The sequence below is a fragment of the Pseudophryne corroboree genome, chromosome 4 (assembly GCF_028390025.1).
Source record: "Pseudophryne corroboree isolate aPseCor3 chromosome 4, aPseCor3.hap2, whole genome shotgun sequence".
Classification (NCBI taxonomy): Eukaryota; Metazoa; Chordata; class Amphibia; order Anura; family Myobatrachidae; genus Pseudophryne; species Pseudophryne corroboree.
Window position 1 is genome coordinate 534,902,917 of NC_086447.1, and position 18,125 is coordinate 534,921,041.

General features: G+C 42.3%; 1 protein-coding gene across 2 annotated transcripts in view; it reads right to left on the minus strand.

Moving 5' to 3' along the window:
- The window catches only part of MED23 (mediator complex subunit 23), a 226,154-nt gene that overhangs the window by 42,081 nt on the left and 165,948 nt on the right, over positions 1–18,125 (minus strand). For both annotated transcript variants that reach the window (XM_063917304.1, XM_063917305.1), the window contains 5 exons: positions 17,819–17,982; positions 16,738–16,862; positions 15,489–15,694; positions 613–793; positions 256–426 (listed from right to left, as the gene is read on the minus strand). In XM_063917304.1, coding sequence (XP_063773374.1) covers positions 256–426; positions 613–793; positions 15,489–15,694; positions 16,738–16,862; positions 17,819–17,982 — 847 coding nt within the window. The remainder of the gene's footprint in view (positions 1–255; positions 427–612; positions 794–15,488; positions 15,695–16,737; positions 16,863–17,818; positions 17,983–18,125) is intronic.

Genomic DNA, 18,125 nt, shown 5'->3' on the forward strand with positions numbered 1-18,125 from the left:
CACCTGTTTATTTCATGCTTTCTCCTAGTAAATGTCCAATAATTATTATTATTGTTATTAGCATTTGCTGGTGTTGTAGTAACGTTCTGGTGTTTTGAACGCACTGGGTTGCAGCACACTAGCACAAAATACTAGTAACATCCACATGTCAAGTGCAAGTGTTAAAAAAAAAAAAAAAAAAATGCAATGTGATTTCAGAACCCAGAACTAAACATACAATTCTGTTTGAGGTTTCAGTCATTTCATCTGTAGTACCTTATGGTAATTCATGTGCTTAGTATGCCAATCATTCTGCAACCAGTGCTCCGGGGAATTCTCCTTCACAAAGTCGCTGACTCTGTTCCTGAAGTCATTTGGTTTCAGAAGCAGTAACTGAATTATGAAGTAGCACACCTGTGCTTCATTTCCTTCATGGCTGCGCATGGCCTGTAGGAGAAAAGAAATACATTCAGCACTTGCCTGCATCACTCCAAAGGCTCAGAACAAGTCATTCCTCTAAGCACCCAGACAGCTCATGGATTTCTAATAATGTAGACATTTCTTTTGTGTTTATATAAAGGTTAGAAATTGAAAAAGCCACAACACAGAAAATAACAGAAGAAAAAACATTACCAAGCACAGTATTAATCTGTCCAAAGTCACAATGTTGTATTTCCACACCATGTCGTTAAGCATCTCAATACATTTATTGAGCTGTTGACCTCCTGCTGAGGTGGAGAATTCATACACAAGAAAGTCTGCGAATGTTCGGACGTGTGCGACAAGAGCCCTGGCACCAATTCTCTCCAGAACGCTGTAACAAATACATTTATGACAGAAGATTACAAACCAGTATTCTGTGGAATGGATTTGCTAGTATACTGTAATTCCATATCATAAATGTTAAAACAATACACTGGCGGTTAAACAAACGCAGTCCTCAAGGCACTCCAACAGGCTAGACGTTAGGCTTATCCCTGCTTGAACAATGGTAGAACTAAACTGATTCAGTTACTAATTAACTCACCAATACCTAAGCATGGATAGCCTTAAAACCTGGACTGTTGGGAGTGCCTTGAGGACTGCGTTTGAGAACCACTGCAATACACAATACGGTCACAGAAAATGGGACATCACAAACCCACTGTGTGTATGTATATATATATATATATATATATATATATATATATATATATATATATATATATATATATATATATATATATATATATATATAACAGAGTAAAACAATGTGGCAGTTTAAAATAATATTCAAAATAATTAAGGTATTTGGACATGGGTGATTTGAGGCACTGTTACTATTATAGTTCATACACAAGCATTATAGTTTATACTAATGTGTCCTTATACACCTATCCCTTTTGCGCCATATAGTGCAAGACGCCTGGCACAATTCCCACACTGCATACTTTTTCATCAGTTTTGCATTATAGTTTGCAAATAGTGTACTTGGTACTGTATTAAGGTTTAGGGTTTTATTGTCACAAAGGAATTGCTATATACTGCAGTTACAGATAAAGCATTATAATGTGTGCCGCGGAGCTGTCTCTTGCCACCTTACACAGAAGACACACTTTTCCTTCAATCTCGGGGTTTTCCTCAATTTTGCAGTTTAGCTCACAAGCCATGTACTATGTAGTAAGGGTTATGTTTTTTGCTGCAGCGGAACTGGAATAAATTTGCAGATTCAGCTTATTGATTCATGACTAGGGTCATATCGGACATGTCTACTGCCTGTTTAATCAAGATTGTGTACATTTTTCTCAATATTGTATTTTAGTTCGCTTCTAGTAGACTAGGTACTTAGGAGTAGTTTTTTGGAGGTTTTTTTGCAAGGGAATTGGTATAAAGTCGCAGATTAAATATAACTAAGCATGCAGGGTCACTCCTATCGGGCCTGTCTTTTGCCATGTTACACAGACAGCACACTTTTCCTTCATTGTGCAGTTTAGTTTGCTTATAAGGTACTTCAGATTAGCATTTTAGCACTCCTAAGTCGCAAAGTCCATAGTGTACTAAAAAGGGCTATATGGCGTACTTGTGTAAAGGTGTATGTTGACACATCTGTTAAGGGTGGCAATTTCCTACTGTAAAATCTGATGCTAGCCTTCTGAATTGTGTAAGGGTAGAGGGAGTAGTGACAGACACATGCAGAAATTGGGGGGACTGTGGGGGAAAAGTAGTGAAAAGGATCAGTAAGATGTTGCATTACACAAAGAAAGTACTGTTCATATTTTAGATTTCTCACTATTTTATATAGTATTCACAAAATACATCTTCATTTTTACAAAGCATTATTATAAAAACGTTACACATAGGCTTGGTATCTGCACACTCAGTAGAATATAGAAATGTTATGAATGTGTGGGGTTCATCACTACACATCCATTTGATAAGGACCCCTCTTTCCAAATAATACGTAATATTGAGTATTTTTAGGGGGTGCTGTCAACTACAGTATGTGTAAACTAGAATTTGGGAGGGAGAAGACAGAAAGAATCTGTAGTGTTGACGCACTAGCTAGGAAAAATATCTACTTAAAATATAACCTTTATTAGATATACGTTAAAAATGAAAAATATATTGTGATTGATTGATCCGGACTACAGTATGGTTCAGCATTAAGACAGAGACTGACTCGTCCCATACAAAAACAAAGGTGTTGGATTTTAGGAAGGCTGATTTTGTAGGGATGGGAAAATGTGTAAGCGATTCTTTGGCAGAGTGGAGGAACTTGGAAACAGTGCAGGAGAGGTGGGAAACATTCAAATGTGCAATATTGAAGGCAACAGACCTTTGTATCAAAACTGTTAGGAAAAACACAAGGAAAAGGAAGCCAGTGTGGTTTGCAAAAGAAGTAGCAAATATTGTGAGAGCAAAAAAGATGGCTTTTAGGAAATATAAGCAGACACAAAATAATGAAGACAAAAAGATATATCTTGTTAGACAGAAGGAGACAAAGAAGGTAATCAGATGTGCAAAGGCACAAGCTGAGGAGAAAATGGCCCAGTCAGTGGGTAAAGGAGGCAAAACTTTTTTTAGGTATATAAGCGAAAAGAGAAAAACAAAAGGCGGAATTATAAAACTAAAGACGGACACTGGGAGTCTTGTTGAAGGAGACAATTTAATAGCAGATCATCTTAATGATTATTTTTGCTCAGTATTTACTACTGAAAGAGAGGGGAAGGGGCCACAGTTAAGTTGCAGGGATATTCAGGAAAATGAAACAAGTACATTTACAGAGGAGAAGGTCCTAACAGAACTCTCAAAGCTGAAAGTGGACAAATCTATGGGGCCAGATGGGATACATCCAAGGATATTAAAAGAACTTAAAGAGGTGCTGGTAGCACCATTGACAGAATTATTCAACCAGTCATTAGCTACAGGAGAAATTCCAGGGGACTGGAAAAGAGCAAACGTAGTCCCACTGCACAAAAGTGGAAGCAAGGAAGAGGCAAACAACTACAGACCAGTGAGTCTTACATCAGTAGTAGGGAAATTGATGGAAACACTCTTAAAAGAAAGAGTTGTAGATTATCTCAAATCCGGCAATTTACTGGATCCCAAACAGCATGGATTCACTGGGGGGAGATCATGTCAAACAAATCTTATTGACTTTTTTGATTGTGTGACTAAAGTGATGGATAAAGGTGGAGCCATGGATATAGCTTATCTAGACTTTAGTAAGGCTTTTGACACAGTTCCACATCGCAGACTGCTAAATAAACTTGAAAGTTTGGGATTGGATATTAGGATTATTGAATGGATAAGATCTTGGTTGAAGGATAGAAAACAGAGAGTTGTGGTAAATGGAGTGCATTCACAGGAGGGAAATGTTACCAGTGGAGTACCCCAGGGATCTGTACTTGGACCAGTGCTTTTTAATATCTTTATTGGTGACATTGCAAATGGCATTAAAGGGAAAGTATGCCTTTTTGCAGATGACACAAAGGTATGCAACAGGGTAGACACACCAGGTGGGGTAAAACAAATGATTGAGGATCTAGGTAGACTAGAGGAATGGTCAAGAGTCTGGCAATTACAGTTTAATGCCAAAAAATGCAAAATCATGCACTTGGGTCTCAAAAATCCTAAAGCTAAATACAGTATTAATGGCACTATACTGGAAACTACTGAGGAGGAAAGGGATCTAGGAGTCACTATTTCAGATGACTTAAAAGCAGGTAAGCAATGTAACAAGGCAATGAGAAAGGCTAGTCAGATGCTTGGCTGCATTGGGAGAGGAATCAGCAGCAGAAAGAAAGAAGTAATAATGCCACTGTATAGGTCATTAGTACGGCCTCATCTAGAATACTGTATTCAGTTCTGGAGGCCATATCTTCAAAAGGATATTAATACATTAGAAACTGTACAAAGGAGGGCAACTAAAATGGTGCATGGCCTACATCACAAAACATACCCAGAAAGACTAAGAAATCTCAATATGTATAGTTTGGAGCAGAGAAGGGAAAGGGGGGACATGATAGAAACTTTCAAATATATGAAGGGTTTTAACAAAGTCCAGGAGGGAAACATTCTCCAAATGAAGAGAAGCAATAGGACACGAGGACATGCACTGAGACTGGAGGGGGGGAGGTTCAGGGGAAATTTGCGGAAAAATTATTTCACAGAAAGGGTAGTGGACAAGTGGAATAGCCTCCCATCAGAGGTGGTAGAGGCTAAGACAGTAGAGCAATTTAAACATGCATGGGATAGACATAAGGATATCCTTACAAAGAAATAAGGATCAAATAAGGTTAGTGATAAAAAATATAAAAAAAATAAATAAATAAAAAAAATAAGGGGCAGACTAGATGGGCCAAGTGGTTCTTATCTGCCGACAAATTCTATGTTTCTATGTTTACAGTGAAACATAAGAGTTAAAAATGACAAAAACTAACATATATGTGAAATAAAGAAAATGAAAAATGTGATTAAAGATTTAAAAAGCGTGTCCACGTGTGTTTTTCCATATGAGATCTCATCAAGATTACTGTGTAAGTATATGTATTGCCAGTGGTTAATTTTATTATTATTATTTTTTATTTTATATTTTTATGATACGATCTTCGATGACTATCTCTTATCTTATTTCCACTGAATCTTTCATATGTATACCATTTCTCTCAGTAATAACTGCCTCATGGGAATAAATCCTAATACCGAGGTAGTGATTATAAGTAAATATAACAATATTGGTTGGAAAATTAAAGGGCGTATTAATTCTTCTCGATCTCTATTTCTGTATATTCCCTATAAAATAGTGGTCCAAAAATTGGGATGATATTAATTCGGATTTGAGCTAATAGGTAGAGTTGCTTTTAAGGAATATGGCAATTCCAGTTTTTCAAGTGTCGCAACCCAGATCTCATATGGAAAAACACGTGGACACGCTTTTTAAATCTTTAAATCACATTTTTCATTTTCTTTATTTCACATATATGTTAGTTTTTGTCATTTTTAACTCTTATGTTTCACTGTAGTCCGGATCAATCATTCACAATATATTTTTAATTTTTAACGTATATCTAATAAAAGGTTATATTTTAAGTAGATATTTTTTCCTAGCTAGTGGGTCAACACTACAGATTCTTTCTGTCTTCTCCCTCCCAAATTCTTATAAAAACGTTATTAGGTTGAGTTGGCTCACAAAACAAAAAAATAAGAATTTACTTACCGATAATTCTATTTCTCGTAGTCCGTAGTGGATGCTGGGGACTCCGTAAGGACCATGGGGAATAGCGGCTCAGCAGGAGACTGGGCACATCTAAAGAAAGCTTTAGGACTATCTGGTGTGCACTGGCTCCTCCCCCTATGACCCTCCTCCAAGCCTCAGTTAGGATACTGTGCCCGGACGAGCGTACACAATAAGGAAGGATTTTGAATCCCGGGTAAGACTCATACCAGCCACACCAATCACACTGTACAACTTGTGATCTGAACCCAGTTAACAGCATGATAACAGAGGAGCCTCTAGAAAAGATGGCTCACTACAGCAATAACCCGATTTTTTGGTAACAATAACTATGTACCAGTATTGCAGACAATCCGCACTTGGGATGGGCGCCCAGCATCCACTACGGACTACGAGAAATAGAATTATCGGTAAGTAAATTCTTATTTTCTCTAACGTCCTAAGTGGATGCTGGGGACTCCGTAAGGACCATGGGGATTATACCAAAGCTCCCAAACGGGCGGGAGAGTGCGGATGACTCTGCAGCACCAATTGAGAGAACTCCAGGTCCTCCTCAGCCAGGGTATCAATTTTGTAGAATTTTACAAACGTATTTGCTCCTGACCAAGTAGCTGCTCGGCAAAGTTGTAAAGCCGAGACCCCTCGGGCAGCCGCCCAAGATGAGCCCACCTTCCTTGTGGAGTGGGCATTTACAGATTTTTGGCTGTGGCAGGCCTGCCACAGAATGTGCAAGCTGAATTGTACTACAAATCCAACGAGCAATAGTCTGTTTAGAAGCAGGAGCACCCAGCTTGTTGGGTGCATACAGGATAAACAGCGAGTCAGATTTTCTGACTCCAGCCGTCCTGGAAACATATATTTTCAGGGCCCTGACAACGTCTAGCAACTTGGAGTCCTCCAAGTCCCTAGTAGCCGCAGGCACCACAATAGGTTGGTTCAGGTGAAACGCTGAAACCACCTTAGGGAGAAACTGAGGACGAGTCCTCAATTCCGCCCTGTCCGAATGGAAAATCAGATAAGGGCTTTTACAGGATAAAGCCGCCAATTCTGACACGCGCCTGGCACAGGCCAGGGCCAACAGCATGACCACTTTCCATGTGAGATATTTTAACTCCACAGATTTAAGTGGTTCAAACCAATGTGACTTTTGGAACCCAAAAAACTACATTGAGATCCCAAAGTGCCACTGGAGGCACAAAAGGAGGCTGTATATGCAGTACCCCTTTTACAAACGTCTGAACTTCAGGCACTGAAGCCAGTTCTTTTTGGAAGAAAATTGACAGGGCCGAAATTTGAACCTTAATGGACCCCAATTTCAGGCCCATAGACACTCCTGTTTGCAGGAAATGTAGGAATCGACCTAGTTGAATTTCCTCCGTCGGGCCTTACTGGCCTCGCACCACGCAACATATTTTCGCCAAATGCGGTGATAATGTTTTGCGGTTACATCCTTCCTAGCTTTGATCAGGATAGGGATGACTTCATCCGGAATGCCTTTTTTCCTTCAGGATCCGGCGTTCAACCGCCATGCCGTCAAACGCAGCCGCGGTAAGTCTTGGAACAGACAGGGTCCTTGTTGGAGCAGGTCCCTTCTTAGAGGTAGAGGCCACGGATCCTCCGTGAGCATCTCTTGAAGTTCCGGTTACCAAGTCCTTCTTGGCCAATCCGGAGCCACGAATATAGTGCTTACTCCTCTCCATCTTATCAATCTCAGTACCTTGGGTATGAGAGGCAGAGGAGGGAACACATACACTGACTGGTACACCCACGGTGTTACCAGAGCGTCTACAGCTATTGCCTGAGGGTCCCTTGACCTGGCGCAATACCTGTCGAGTTTTTCCCAACGGTTTATAATCATGTGGAAGACTTCTGGGTGAAGTCCCCACTCTCCCGGGTGGAGGTCGTGCTGAGGAAGTCTGCTTCCCAGTTATCCACTCCCGGAATGAATACTGCTGACAGTGCTATCACATGATTTTCCGCCCAGCGAAGAATCCTTGCAGCTTCTGCCATTGCCCTCCTGCTTCTTGTGCCACCCTGTCTGTTTACGTGGGTGACTGCCGTGATGTTGTCCGACTGGATCAACACCGGCTGACCTTGAAGCAGAGGTCTTGCTAAGCTTAGAGCATTGTAAATGGCCCTTAGCTTCAGGATATTTATGTTAAGTGATGTCTCCAGGCTTGACCATAAGCCCTGGATATTCCTTCCCTGTGTGACTGCTCCCCAGCCTCGCAGGCTGGCATCCGTGGTCACCAGGACCCAGTCCTGAATGCCGAATCTGCGGCCCTCTAGAAGATGAGCACTCTGCAACCACCACAGGAGGGACACCCTTGTCCTTGGTGACAGGGTTATCCGCTGATGCATCTGAAGATGCGACCCGGACCATTTGTCCAGCAGGACCTGCTGGAAAGTTCTTGCGTGGAATCTGCCGAATGGGATTGCTTCGTAGGAAGCCACCATTTTACCCAGAACCCTTGTGCATTGATGCACTGAGACTTGGCTCGGTTTTAGGAGGTTCCTGACTAGCTCGGATAACTCCCTGTCTTTCCCCTCCGGGAGAAACACCTTTTTCTGGACTGTGTCCAGGATCATCCCTAGGAACCGAAGACAAGTCGTCGGAACCAGCTGCGATTTTGGAATATTGAGAATCCAATCGTGCTGCCGCAACACTACCTGAGATAGTGCTACACCAACCTCCAACTGTTCCCTGGATCTTACCCTTATCAGGGAATCGTCCAAGTAAGGGATAACTAAAATTCCCTTCCTTCGAAGGAATATCATCATTTCGGCCATTACCTTGGTAAAGACCCGGGGTGCCGTGGACCATCCATACGGCAGCGTCTGAACTGATAGTGACAGTTCTGTACCATAAACCTGAGGTACCCTTGGTGAGAAGGGTAAATTTTGACATGAAGGTAAGCATCCTTGATGTCCCGAGACATCATGTAGTCCCCTTCTTCCAGGTTCGCAATCACTGCTCTGAGTGACTCAATCTTGAATTTGAACCTCTGTATGTAAGTGTTCAAAGATTTTAGATTTAGAATCGGTCTCACCGAGCCGTCCGGCTTCGGTACCACAACAGTGTGGAATAATACCCCGTTCCCTGTTGCAGGAGGGGTACCTTGATTATCACCTGCTGGGAATACAGCTTGTGAATGGCTTCCAAAACTGTCTCCCTGTCAGAAGGAGACATCGGTAAAGCCGACTTTAGGAAAACGGCGAGGGGGAGACGTCTCGAATTCCAATTTGTACCCCTGAGATATCACCTGAAGGATCCAGGGGTCTACTTGCGAGTGAGCCCACTGCGCGCTGAAATTCATTGAGACGGGCCCCCCACCGTGCCTGATTCTGCTTGTAAAGCCCCAGCGTCATACTGAGGGCTTGGCAGAGGCGGGAGAGGGTTTCTGTTCCTGGGAACTGGCTGATTTCTGCAGCCTTTTTCCTCTCCCTCTGTCACGGGGCAGAAATGAGGAACATTTTGCCCGCTTGTCCACGAAAAGACTGCGCCTGATAATACGGCGTCTTCTCATGTTGAGAGGCGACCTGGGGTACAAACGTGGATTTCCCAGCTGTTGCCGTGGCCACCAGGTCTGAAAGACCGACCCCAAATAACTCCTCCCCTTATTAAGGCAATACTTCCAAATGCCGTTTGTAATACGCATCACCTGACCACTGACGTGTCCATAACCCTCTACTGGTAGAAATGGACAACGCACTTAGACTTGATGCCAGTCGGCAAATATTCCGCTGTGCATCACGCATATATAGAAATGCATCTTTTAAATGCTCTATAGGCAAAAATATACTGTCCCTATCTAGGGTATCAATATTTTCAGTCAGGGAATCCGACCACGCCAACCCAGCACTGCACATCCAGGCTGAGGCGATTGCTGGTCGCAGTATAACACCAGTATGTGTGTAAATACATTTTAGGATACCCTCCTGCTTTCTATCAGCAGGATCCTTAAGGGCGGCCATCTCAGGAGAGGGTAGAGCCCTTACAAGCGTGTGAGCGCTTTATCCACCCTAGGGGGTGTTTCCCAACGCACCCTAACCTCTGGCGGGAAAGGATATAATGCCAATAACATTTTAGAAATTATCAGTTGTTATCGGGGGAAAACCACGCATCATCACACACCTCATTTTATTTTATCAGATTCAGGAAAACTACAGGTAGTTTTTCCTCACCGAACATAATACCCCTTTTTGGTGGTACTCGTATTATCAGAAATGTGTAAAACATTTTTCATTGCCTCAATCATGTAACGTGTGGCCCTACTGGAAGTCACATTTGTCTCTTCACCGTCGACACTGGAGTCAGTATCCGTGTCGGCGTCTATATCTGCCATCTGAGGTAACGGGCGCTTTAGAGCCCCTGACGGCCTATGAGACGTCTGGACAGGCACAAGCTGAGTAGCCGGCTGTCTCATGTCAACCACTGTCTTTTATACAGAGCTGACACTGTCACGTAATTCCTTCCAACAGTTCATCCACTCAGGTGTCGACCCCCTAGGGGGTGACATCACTATTACAGGCAATCTGCTCCGTCTCCACATCATTTTTCTCCTCATACACGTCGACACAAACGTACCGACATACAGCACACACACAGGGAATGCTCTGATAGAGGACAGGACCCCACTAGCCCTTTGGGGAGACAGAGGGAGAGTTTGCCAGCACACACCAAAGCGCTATATATATACAGGGATAACCTTATATAAGTGTTTTTCCCCTTATAGCTGCTGTATTGTTAATACTGCGCCTAATTAGTGCCCCCCTCTCTTTTTTAACCCTTTCTGTAGTGTAGTGACTGCAGGGGAGAGCCAGGGGAGCTTCCCTCCAACTGAGCTGTGAGGGAAAATGGCGCCAGTGTGCTGAGGAGATAGGCTCCGCCCCTTTTTCGCAGACTTTTCTCCTGCTTTTTTTTATGGATTCTGGCAGGGGTTAAAATTCATCCATATAGCCCTGGGGGCTATATGTGATGTATTTTCGCCAGCCAAGGTGTTTTTATTGCTGCTCAGGGCGCCCCCCCCAGCGCCCTGCACCCTCAGTGACCGAAGTGTGAAGTGTGCTGAGGAGCAATGGCGCACAGCTGCAGTGCTGTGCGCTACCTTGGTGAAGACAGGATGTCTTCTGCCGCCGATTTTCCGGACCTCTTCTGTCTTCTGGCTCTGTAAGGGGGCCGGCGGCGCGGCTCCGGGACCCATCCATGGCTGGGCCTGTGATCGTCCCTCTGGAGCTAATGTCCAGTAGCCTAAGAAGCCCAATCCACTCTGCACGCAGGTGAGTTCGCTTCTTCTCCCCTTAGTCCCTCGATGCAGTGAGCCTGTTGCCAGCAGGTCTCACTGAAAATAAAAAACCTAAACTAAAACTTTCACTAAGAAGCTCAGGAGAGCCCCTAGTGTGCACCCTTCTCGTTCGGGCACAGAGATCTAACTGAGGCTTGGAGGAGGGTCATAGGGGGAGGAGCCAGTGCACACCAGATAGTCCTAAAGCTTTCTTTAGATGTGCCCAGTCTCCTGCGGAGCCGCTATTCCCCATGGTCCTTACGGAGTCCCCAGCATCCACTTAGGACGTTAGAGAAAACATGATGACCTTTCAGCGGGAATAAGCAGTTACTGCCTGACGCCATATCAGTATACAGGCGTCACTCTGCATATATTAGCAACTTACAAAACCTGATCTACTAGCTATGTACGAAGGAAAAACATTTTTTTAGTGTTTGACATCAGAAACAGCATAGCTGTACAAGGTGTTGGCTAACATGGAGTGCAAGGGATTTTAGCATTCTTTCCTAATGCACGGACATTTCAATTTTATTTTCATATTGGTACATGTAAAAAAAAAAAAAAAAAAAAAAAAAAAGAGAAAAATTCCACAAACAATTAAGAAGTAGTAGTTTGTGCAATGGGAGTGCTTTTATTTTACTAGTTTTAATCATAACATTAACTGCACTAACAAAGTCATTAGAAAACTGGTTCTTACTCTATTCTCTTTGTACAATGATAACACATCAGCAGGCAAAATGTCTGTATTGCCAGATCAGAAAAAATAAAATAAATAACTAAATATAAAAATAGAAATTCATTTTTTTCTTATTAGGGTGTGTACACACGGTGAGATCCTTGCTATGCCCGATTTTCACTTGCGATTTCCCTTGAACTCCCCGGAGCCCAGATAGCACAGATTTTGACTAACTTTTCTTGAGATATGGACTATGGGGGTAATTCCAAGTTGATCGCAGCAGGATTTTTTTTTAGCAGTTGGCCAAAACCATGTGCACTGCAGGGGAGGCAGATATAACATGTGCAGAGAGAGTTAGATTTGGGTGGGTTATTTTGTTTCTGTGCAGGGTAAATACTGGCTGCTTTATTTTTACACTGCAATTTAGATTGCAGATTGAACTCACCACACCCAAATCTAACTCTCTCTGCACATGTTATATCTGTCCCCCCTGCAGTGCACATGGTTTTGCCCAACTGCTAAAAAATTTCCTGCTGCGATCAACTTGGAATTACCCCCTATGTGTGCTTACGATTTTGGCTTATGTGAGATGTCATTGACATGTGAGATGAACTAGATAGTACACCGGTCTAGCAAGGATTGACTTGCCTGCATAGTCTATCTTGTCTTGCGATGCTGACTTGGCGGGACTGCGCATCGGGATCGCAAGGTGACTTTCACCTTGCGATCTGCACTAACTTTTCTTGCGATTTTGACTATATAGTCAAAATCGAGAGAAAATATCTCACCGTGTGTACACACCCTTACCCTATCTGGGTGACACCACTACACTGGGATTTTGGTGAGGGTGGACAACATGAACAAGTGCCACCCATTTACTATATACGACTGGGCCCTAGTAAAGACAGATGCCAGTCTTCAGGGAAGAGGAAGCAAGATGTCTCGCCTATGATTAATGGGTCTTTAATCCAACGATGAAGCAACTTTCCCCATCAATGTTCTGGAGCTAAAAGTAGTTATAAAGCACTTGCATGTGCATATTCAGTTAAACAGCATGGGTGTGGGTGGAAAATAAATCAAGGAGAAAACTAGGCGTTCCCTAGCGATGAGGGAGTATTTCCAAATTTTGATATGAGCAGAATGCTTTTGCTTGCAATATCGGTTGCACATATTCCAGGTGTGGAATATTACAAAGGAGCACTCCATTCTCCTCATTCAGCCTCTACCAGAAATCTGCTGGCATCCTCAGTAGATGCCATGCTGGTTCCTTGGAAGTTCAAGTTGGTCTATCTCTCCCCATCCTGCCCCCCCAATTCCACCAATGCTCTCTCACATCCTCAAGAAGGCCAAGACTAAAGGGGTTCTGGTGATTCTTGGACAGTGCCAGTTATGCCATTGATACATGGCAGCAGGCTTAGGACAGTATCCTATTAGCTGCGGTGAATTATCACATTTAATAGGATGCCACCCTTAGAATGGTGGCTTCCTCTGCTGGAAGATCTTCTGTCAAAGGGTTCACTTCTATAACAATCGTTGGTTGGATTGAGCGACATTGTTGTTGAAGCCAGTATCTGGAGAGCAAAGGAATTGTCTGAAGATGATATAATACAATGAAAGGGTATAGCTTGGTTCAAATGCAAAGGTTTCTAATCTTCCTTTTGGCTTATGCGTCTTTCTTTTCTACAGAACAGTGGCCTTACACATCGTTCTCTTAAGGTTCAAGCTCTGGCTCTGTCGGTATACATTCACAGACATTGGCCTTGATTCTGGTTGTTCAGACTTTCTTACAAGAGATTTTACACATCCAGTCTCCACATGTCACTTCAATGGCAAACTGAGGTCTTAACTTCGTTCTTTCGGCTCTTCAGCTTTCTCCATTTGAAATTTGGACACAAGTTAAAGTATTTGACTTTTCTTCAACTAGAAGGATTTCAGAATTGGGGGCCCTGTCCTGCAGGCCTCCCATCTTGATCATTCATGATGAAAGAGTGCTGGTGTCACACTTTCATCTTATTCAGGATATAGATTCCTTTTTTACAGGGGTTAAGATAGTCAAGAAACAAGAACAGCTGGCTCTACTGGATGTGGTCATAGCATTTGAAATGTACCTGAAATGGACTGCCTGTTAGCACTCTATGACATGCAGAGGATATGTTAGGCAGCATCAAAACAGACTACAGCCAGGTGGATCAGATACACTATGTAGACAAAAGTGATTGGTCACTGATAATAAATAGATCAACGAGACATCAGTACTTTGAAGGTCCACCACGTGCTGAGATTACTGCAGACACCCTTCTTGGCTAACTGTCCACAAGTTCCTGGACAACAGCAGGCAGTATGTTTTGCCATTCCACCTTAAGTACAGTGACCAACTATGAAACTGAAGAAGGTCGAGGTGTACCAGTTCGTCCAAGAGGTTCTCAGTGGGGTTATGATCTGGAATCTGAGCTGGCCAGTCCATCCGGGTTACCAAATTTTCTGTATACCAGTCCAGCATTGCCCTGTAAACATGACAAGTGGTACTGTCGTTCTGATAAATACATTTGTCGTTTCCGAAGAACTGCCACAATGTAGGGAGCACAGAGTTATTGAGAACATTTCTATACTGCTCAGAGTTAATGTGACCATGCATTACATTAGTGGACACATACCAAACCAGCTAAAACAGCTCCACAGCATAACGCCACCACCTCCATGCTTAACTGTAGGTACTGTACACTCATCACACGTTCTACTGGCAATCACCAAACCCAAAGACGCCTATCTAATCTGAAGTGTAAATCATTATTCGTCACTCCATAACACTCGCCGCCATTGTTCAACTGTCTAGTTTTTGCAGTCTTTACACCATAGTAAGCGCTAGGCTGCATTCTTCTTTGTGACTAGAGGTTTATGTGCAGTTGCTCGCCCATAATATCCAAGTGCTGGGACTCCCTACGAAGTTGTCTTGTCGAAACCGACACATTAGTGACATTTGGAACTTGTGTGCAATGGTATGTATGGAACGACCCCTGTTCTTTCGTAGCTCCATGGTTAGCACGCTCCAGTCCCTGGGTTGCAGTTTCGTGGGTATTCTAGAGCAAGGTGCATTCCTACAATTACCGTCCTTCTTCAACGCATTAATGACAAAAGACACAGTGTATTTAGAAACCTTACTAACATCCGCAATGCTTCTTACATTCAAAACTCAGAGTGAGCAGCCTACGAAGATCACCTTTTCAAACTCAGCTCCTTCCGGCAAGACATTTTGTTAGTAAATTATCTAATCAGTAACCCTCTACTCATTTTATACCTTCATGAACACACCAGTTCGCTTGCGTGGGGGTGTCCAATCCCTTTTGTCTACACAGTGTACTTTATTCAGCTGGGCTACTGCCCACACAGTTTTGAGTAAATAGACCACTGACTCTAGAAGTATCGCATGGGAAGAATTGGTGTGCCGAGAGAGGTTGTTTGGTGTGACTGCAGCAACAATGTATGGATTACACATATGTAGCTACCTAGTGCCCAGCTCTAACCACATTTCCAAACCAGCAGTGTGGCACAGATGGGTTTGGAGAAATGGATTCCTCTTTTTGTAGATTTTGCACAGAAAGAGGCCTATGGGATAATTGCACTTATCAATAAAGGCAAGAAAATATATATTTTTTTATACTCATGATAATGTTTGAGTGCTGTTGCTAGTGTTGCCTATAATTTAACCATTTTGATTATTGAACAGTGTTACCCCATTTCATTTTTAGTTAGAAATTTATATTTTAAACTCCAAATTTTCTAACCGTATATAGGAAGGAGAACACAGTGTGAAGAGCCTAAAAATGCAGTTTACCGGTATCCAATTTGGTTAATTTGATCAGTCTCTAGAAGCATCTTCCAAAGCAGACATAGGAATAGAGGTGGAGAGCCCTGCAGGGAGAAGTGTGTAATAATGTCATTTTCATTGGTCATAGACTTCCACTTCCTATATTCCTCTTCCACATTCTTCTTCAGGTTGAAGCGACTTTCCTGGGGAACATTGTTCTGCTTGAAGAAAGCCTGTTTGAAAAAAAATACAATAACATTTTTAATTAAAGTACAAACAGGCAAATAATAAATTCCTGATATAGTAAGAAGAATTAACGGCTACATACTCCACCGAAGAAGCCTACAGATGTGTTCTCATTTACATACTTTTTGCTACATTTAGCAAGACAGGCTTTGAGCAGCTGACTATACATCACAGATAACCAATATGTTACTTTCGTATCTTCGCACTGCTGTGTACTGGGGATTTAGACTTTGCACTTTTCTCGCAATATTGGCAGTGTAAATCTGCCCGATGCTGCTTGGCGGAATGCAGGTCATATTGGTCTCTTGCCTTTTTCCTCAGATAAGCATCAATTTGGTGCGATTTGAGGATAGGTGTATGTGGACATATCTGTATATAAATAGTAAGCATATTAAACAAAATACACAGCTTATACTGCAGCTGTGAAGTGGTCTGAGATTAAGATGTAAAAAAAAAGAAAAGGAAAGCTGTTCAGATATATAAGTGTAGCCAGACGGTGGAGCACTGTAATCTGAAGATTGAAATCACAAAGCATGCAAATGTTCGTATATAAATCTGAGAATATATTCCTTGAAGCGTTGGGTTGTAAAAACCTGGTGCTTCTGATTGTGTATTTGGACGTATTTAAGAGGGCAATGCTTTTACTGGGATGCAGTAAAAATGTCAGCGGACGGGATCCAGCATTCAGGAGACAGACGCCGGAATCCTGGCATTTTGCTGATGGCCAGCATACTGACAACTGCACCTAATTCCCATTCGTTTGGTGGGTTCACGTCACCAACCAAGTGGGAATAGAACCTGTGGCGAGCAAAGCTCACCACTAGCCAAGCAGTGTGGCAAGCGCAAGGGGTCTTGCTGACGGTATTCTGGCAGACGGGATGCCGCTGTCTGTATATTGACAGCCTGCATCACATCTGCCGGTATATCATACCGGACCCCTTTTACTACCCAATGCTTTGTAAATAGACCCCTCAGTCTTTATAGCACACTAGCACCCTTTTGTGCCTTAAATTAGCAATGATGTACTTACCTGCAATGGAGCTGGGAAACAGCTGAGTGTGTGCAAAGCCCAGTTATGTGGCGTAAAGCTAATAATGGTTTGAAGAATGTCTTTGCACCAAGTACCTTGAATTGATTCAGAGCCTGTGAAAAAATCTAAGGAACAAAATATCTGATTAGAGAAATCTGAATAGAGGTGTGTAAAATATATATATATATATATTTTTTTTATTTTTATTGTAATAGAAATGCATTGGCGGTATTCAAATGATATATCACGCCCAATCTCCTTTCTAAAATTATTCCCATTATCGCGCACACAGTAATCAGTTTTAGCTGTGTAAAGAGGGCAGCGCCTCGCTACCCTGGGGGTAGAAAGCTGAAATGCTGATACCACTCCCCCGAGTGCAGAAACAGAACGGGTGTGGAAGGGGGTGAAAAGAATTGAATACCGGCTATCAGGAGCAGTTAATATATAGTCTCTACTTGCAGAACAGTCCTTTCAGGGCTAATTTCTAAGTCCACTTAAGTGAAATTCTCCTTTAATGACTCTTACATAATTAATTTGGTTTGCACATAATTGCTTCTAGTATTTGCTGGACATAGTTTGAAATTGCCCACTCTTACTGGTTATGTGCAAACCCAAGGAGCTTATCTTCTCTCTTTTTGCTCACTGTGCCATATCTTATTTCTGGTCTAAATCATATCCAAAATACACATCCCCTATGATGGCACACAACTCCCTTTCCATTATCCACATCTATAAGCTACTGTATTCGGAGAGGATTACAAAACAGAGAATAAAAAATAATGGGGAAGAGAAGGTAATGGAACTGTACTGCTATATGATGTCTATTAGCTTACTTAGTTGAACCTTTACAGATACTAAGTAAAGTCATAACAAGAATCCATTTATATTTATATTAGTCAAACAAATGAAAAAATAAAAAAATAGTTACTTTCCCTTTAACTTTAGACCATTCATTTTGTAATATATGCAGTAGGTGCTGCCTCGGTCTGTGTTACACACAAGTAAAATGCTATCTACATTGCCTCGTTCTCAGATCCTGCCTTGGTATAATTTAGTTTACATGCAAAACTATACACAGTACCAGTAACATGAGTAGCTCTTGCCAGTGTCAGAATCAGAGCCCTGTTGAGTTCTTCTGACTCTGCTGATAAAACGGTTTTGGGATCATTGAGGAAGCGAGTAAACTGTGGCTGCACCTCAGAACTGCCAAGAGCGGTGATCAATCTCAGAGCTGTACTCTCAACACTTGTAATAAAGAAACAAAGGATAATGTCAGTACGCTATCAGGACATCAGATAATGGAAAATTATATGACACACAGAAATACAATGCCCACAAGACTGTCGCAGCTCACGGATAGATAAATGGATGCTGACCTATACTTTAGG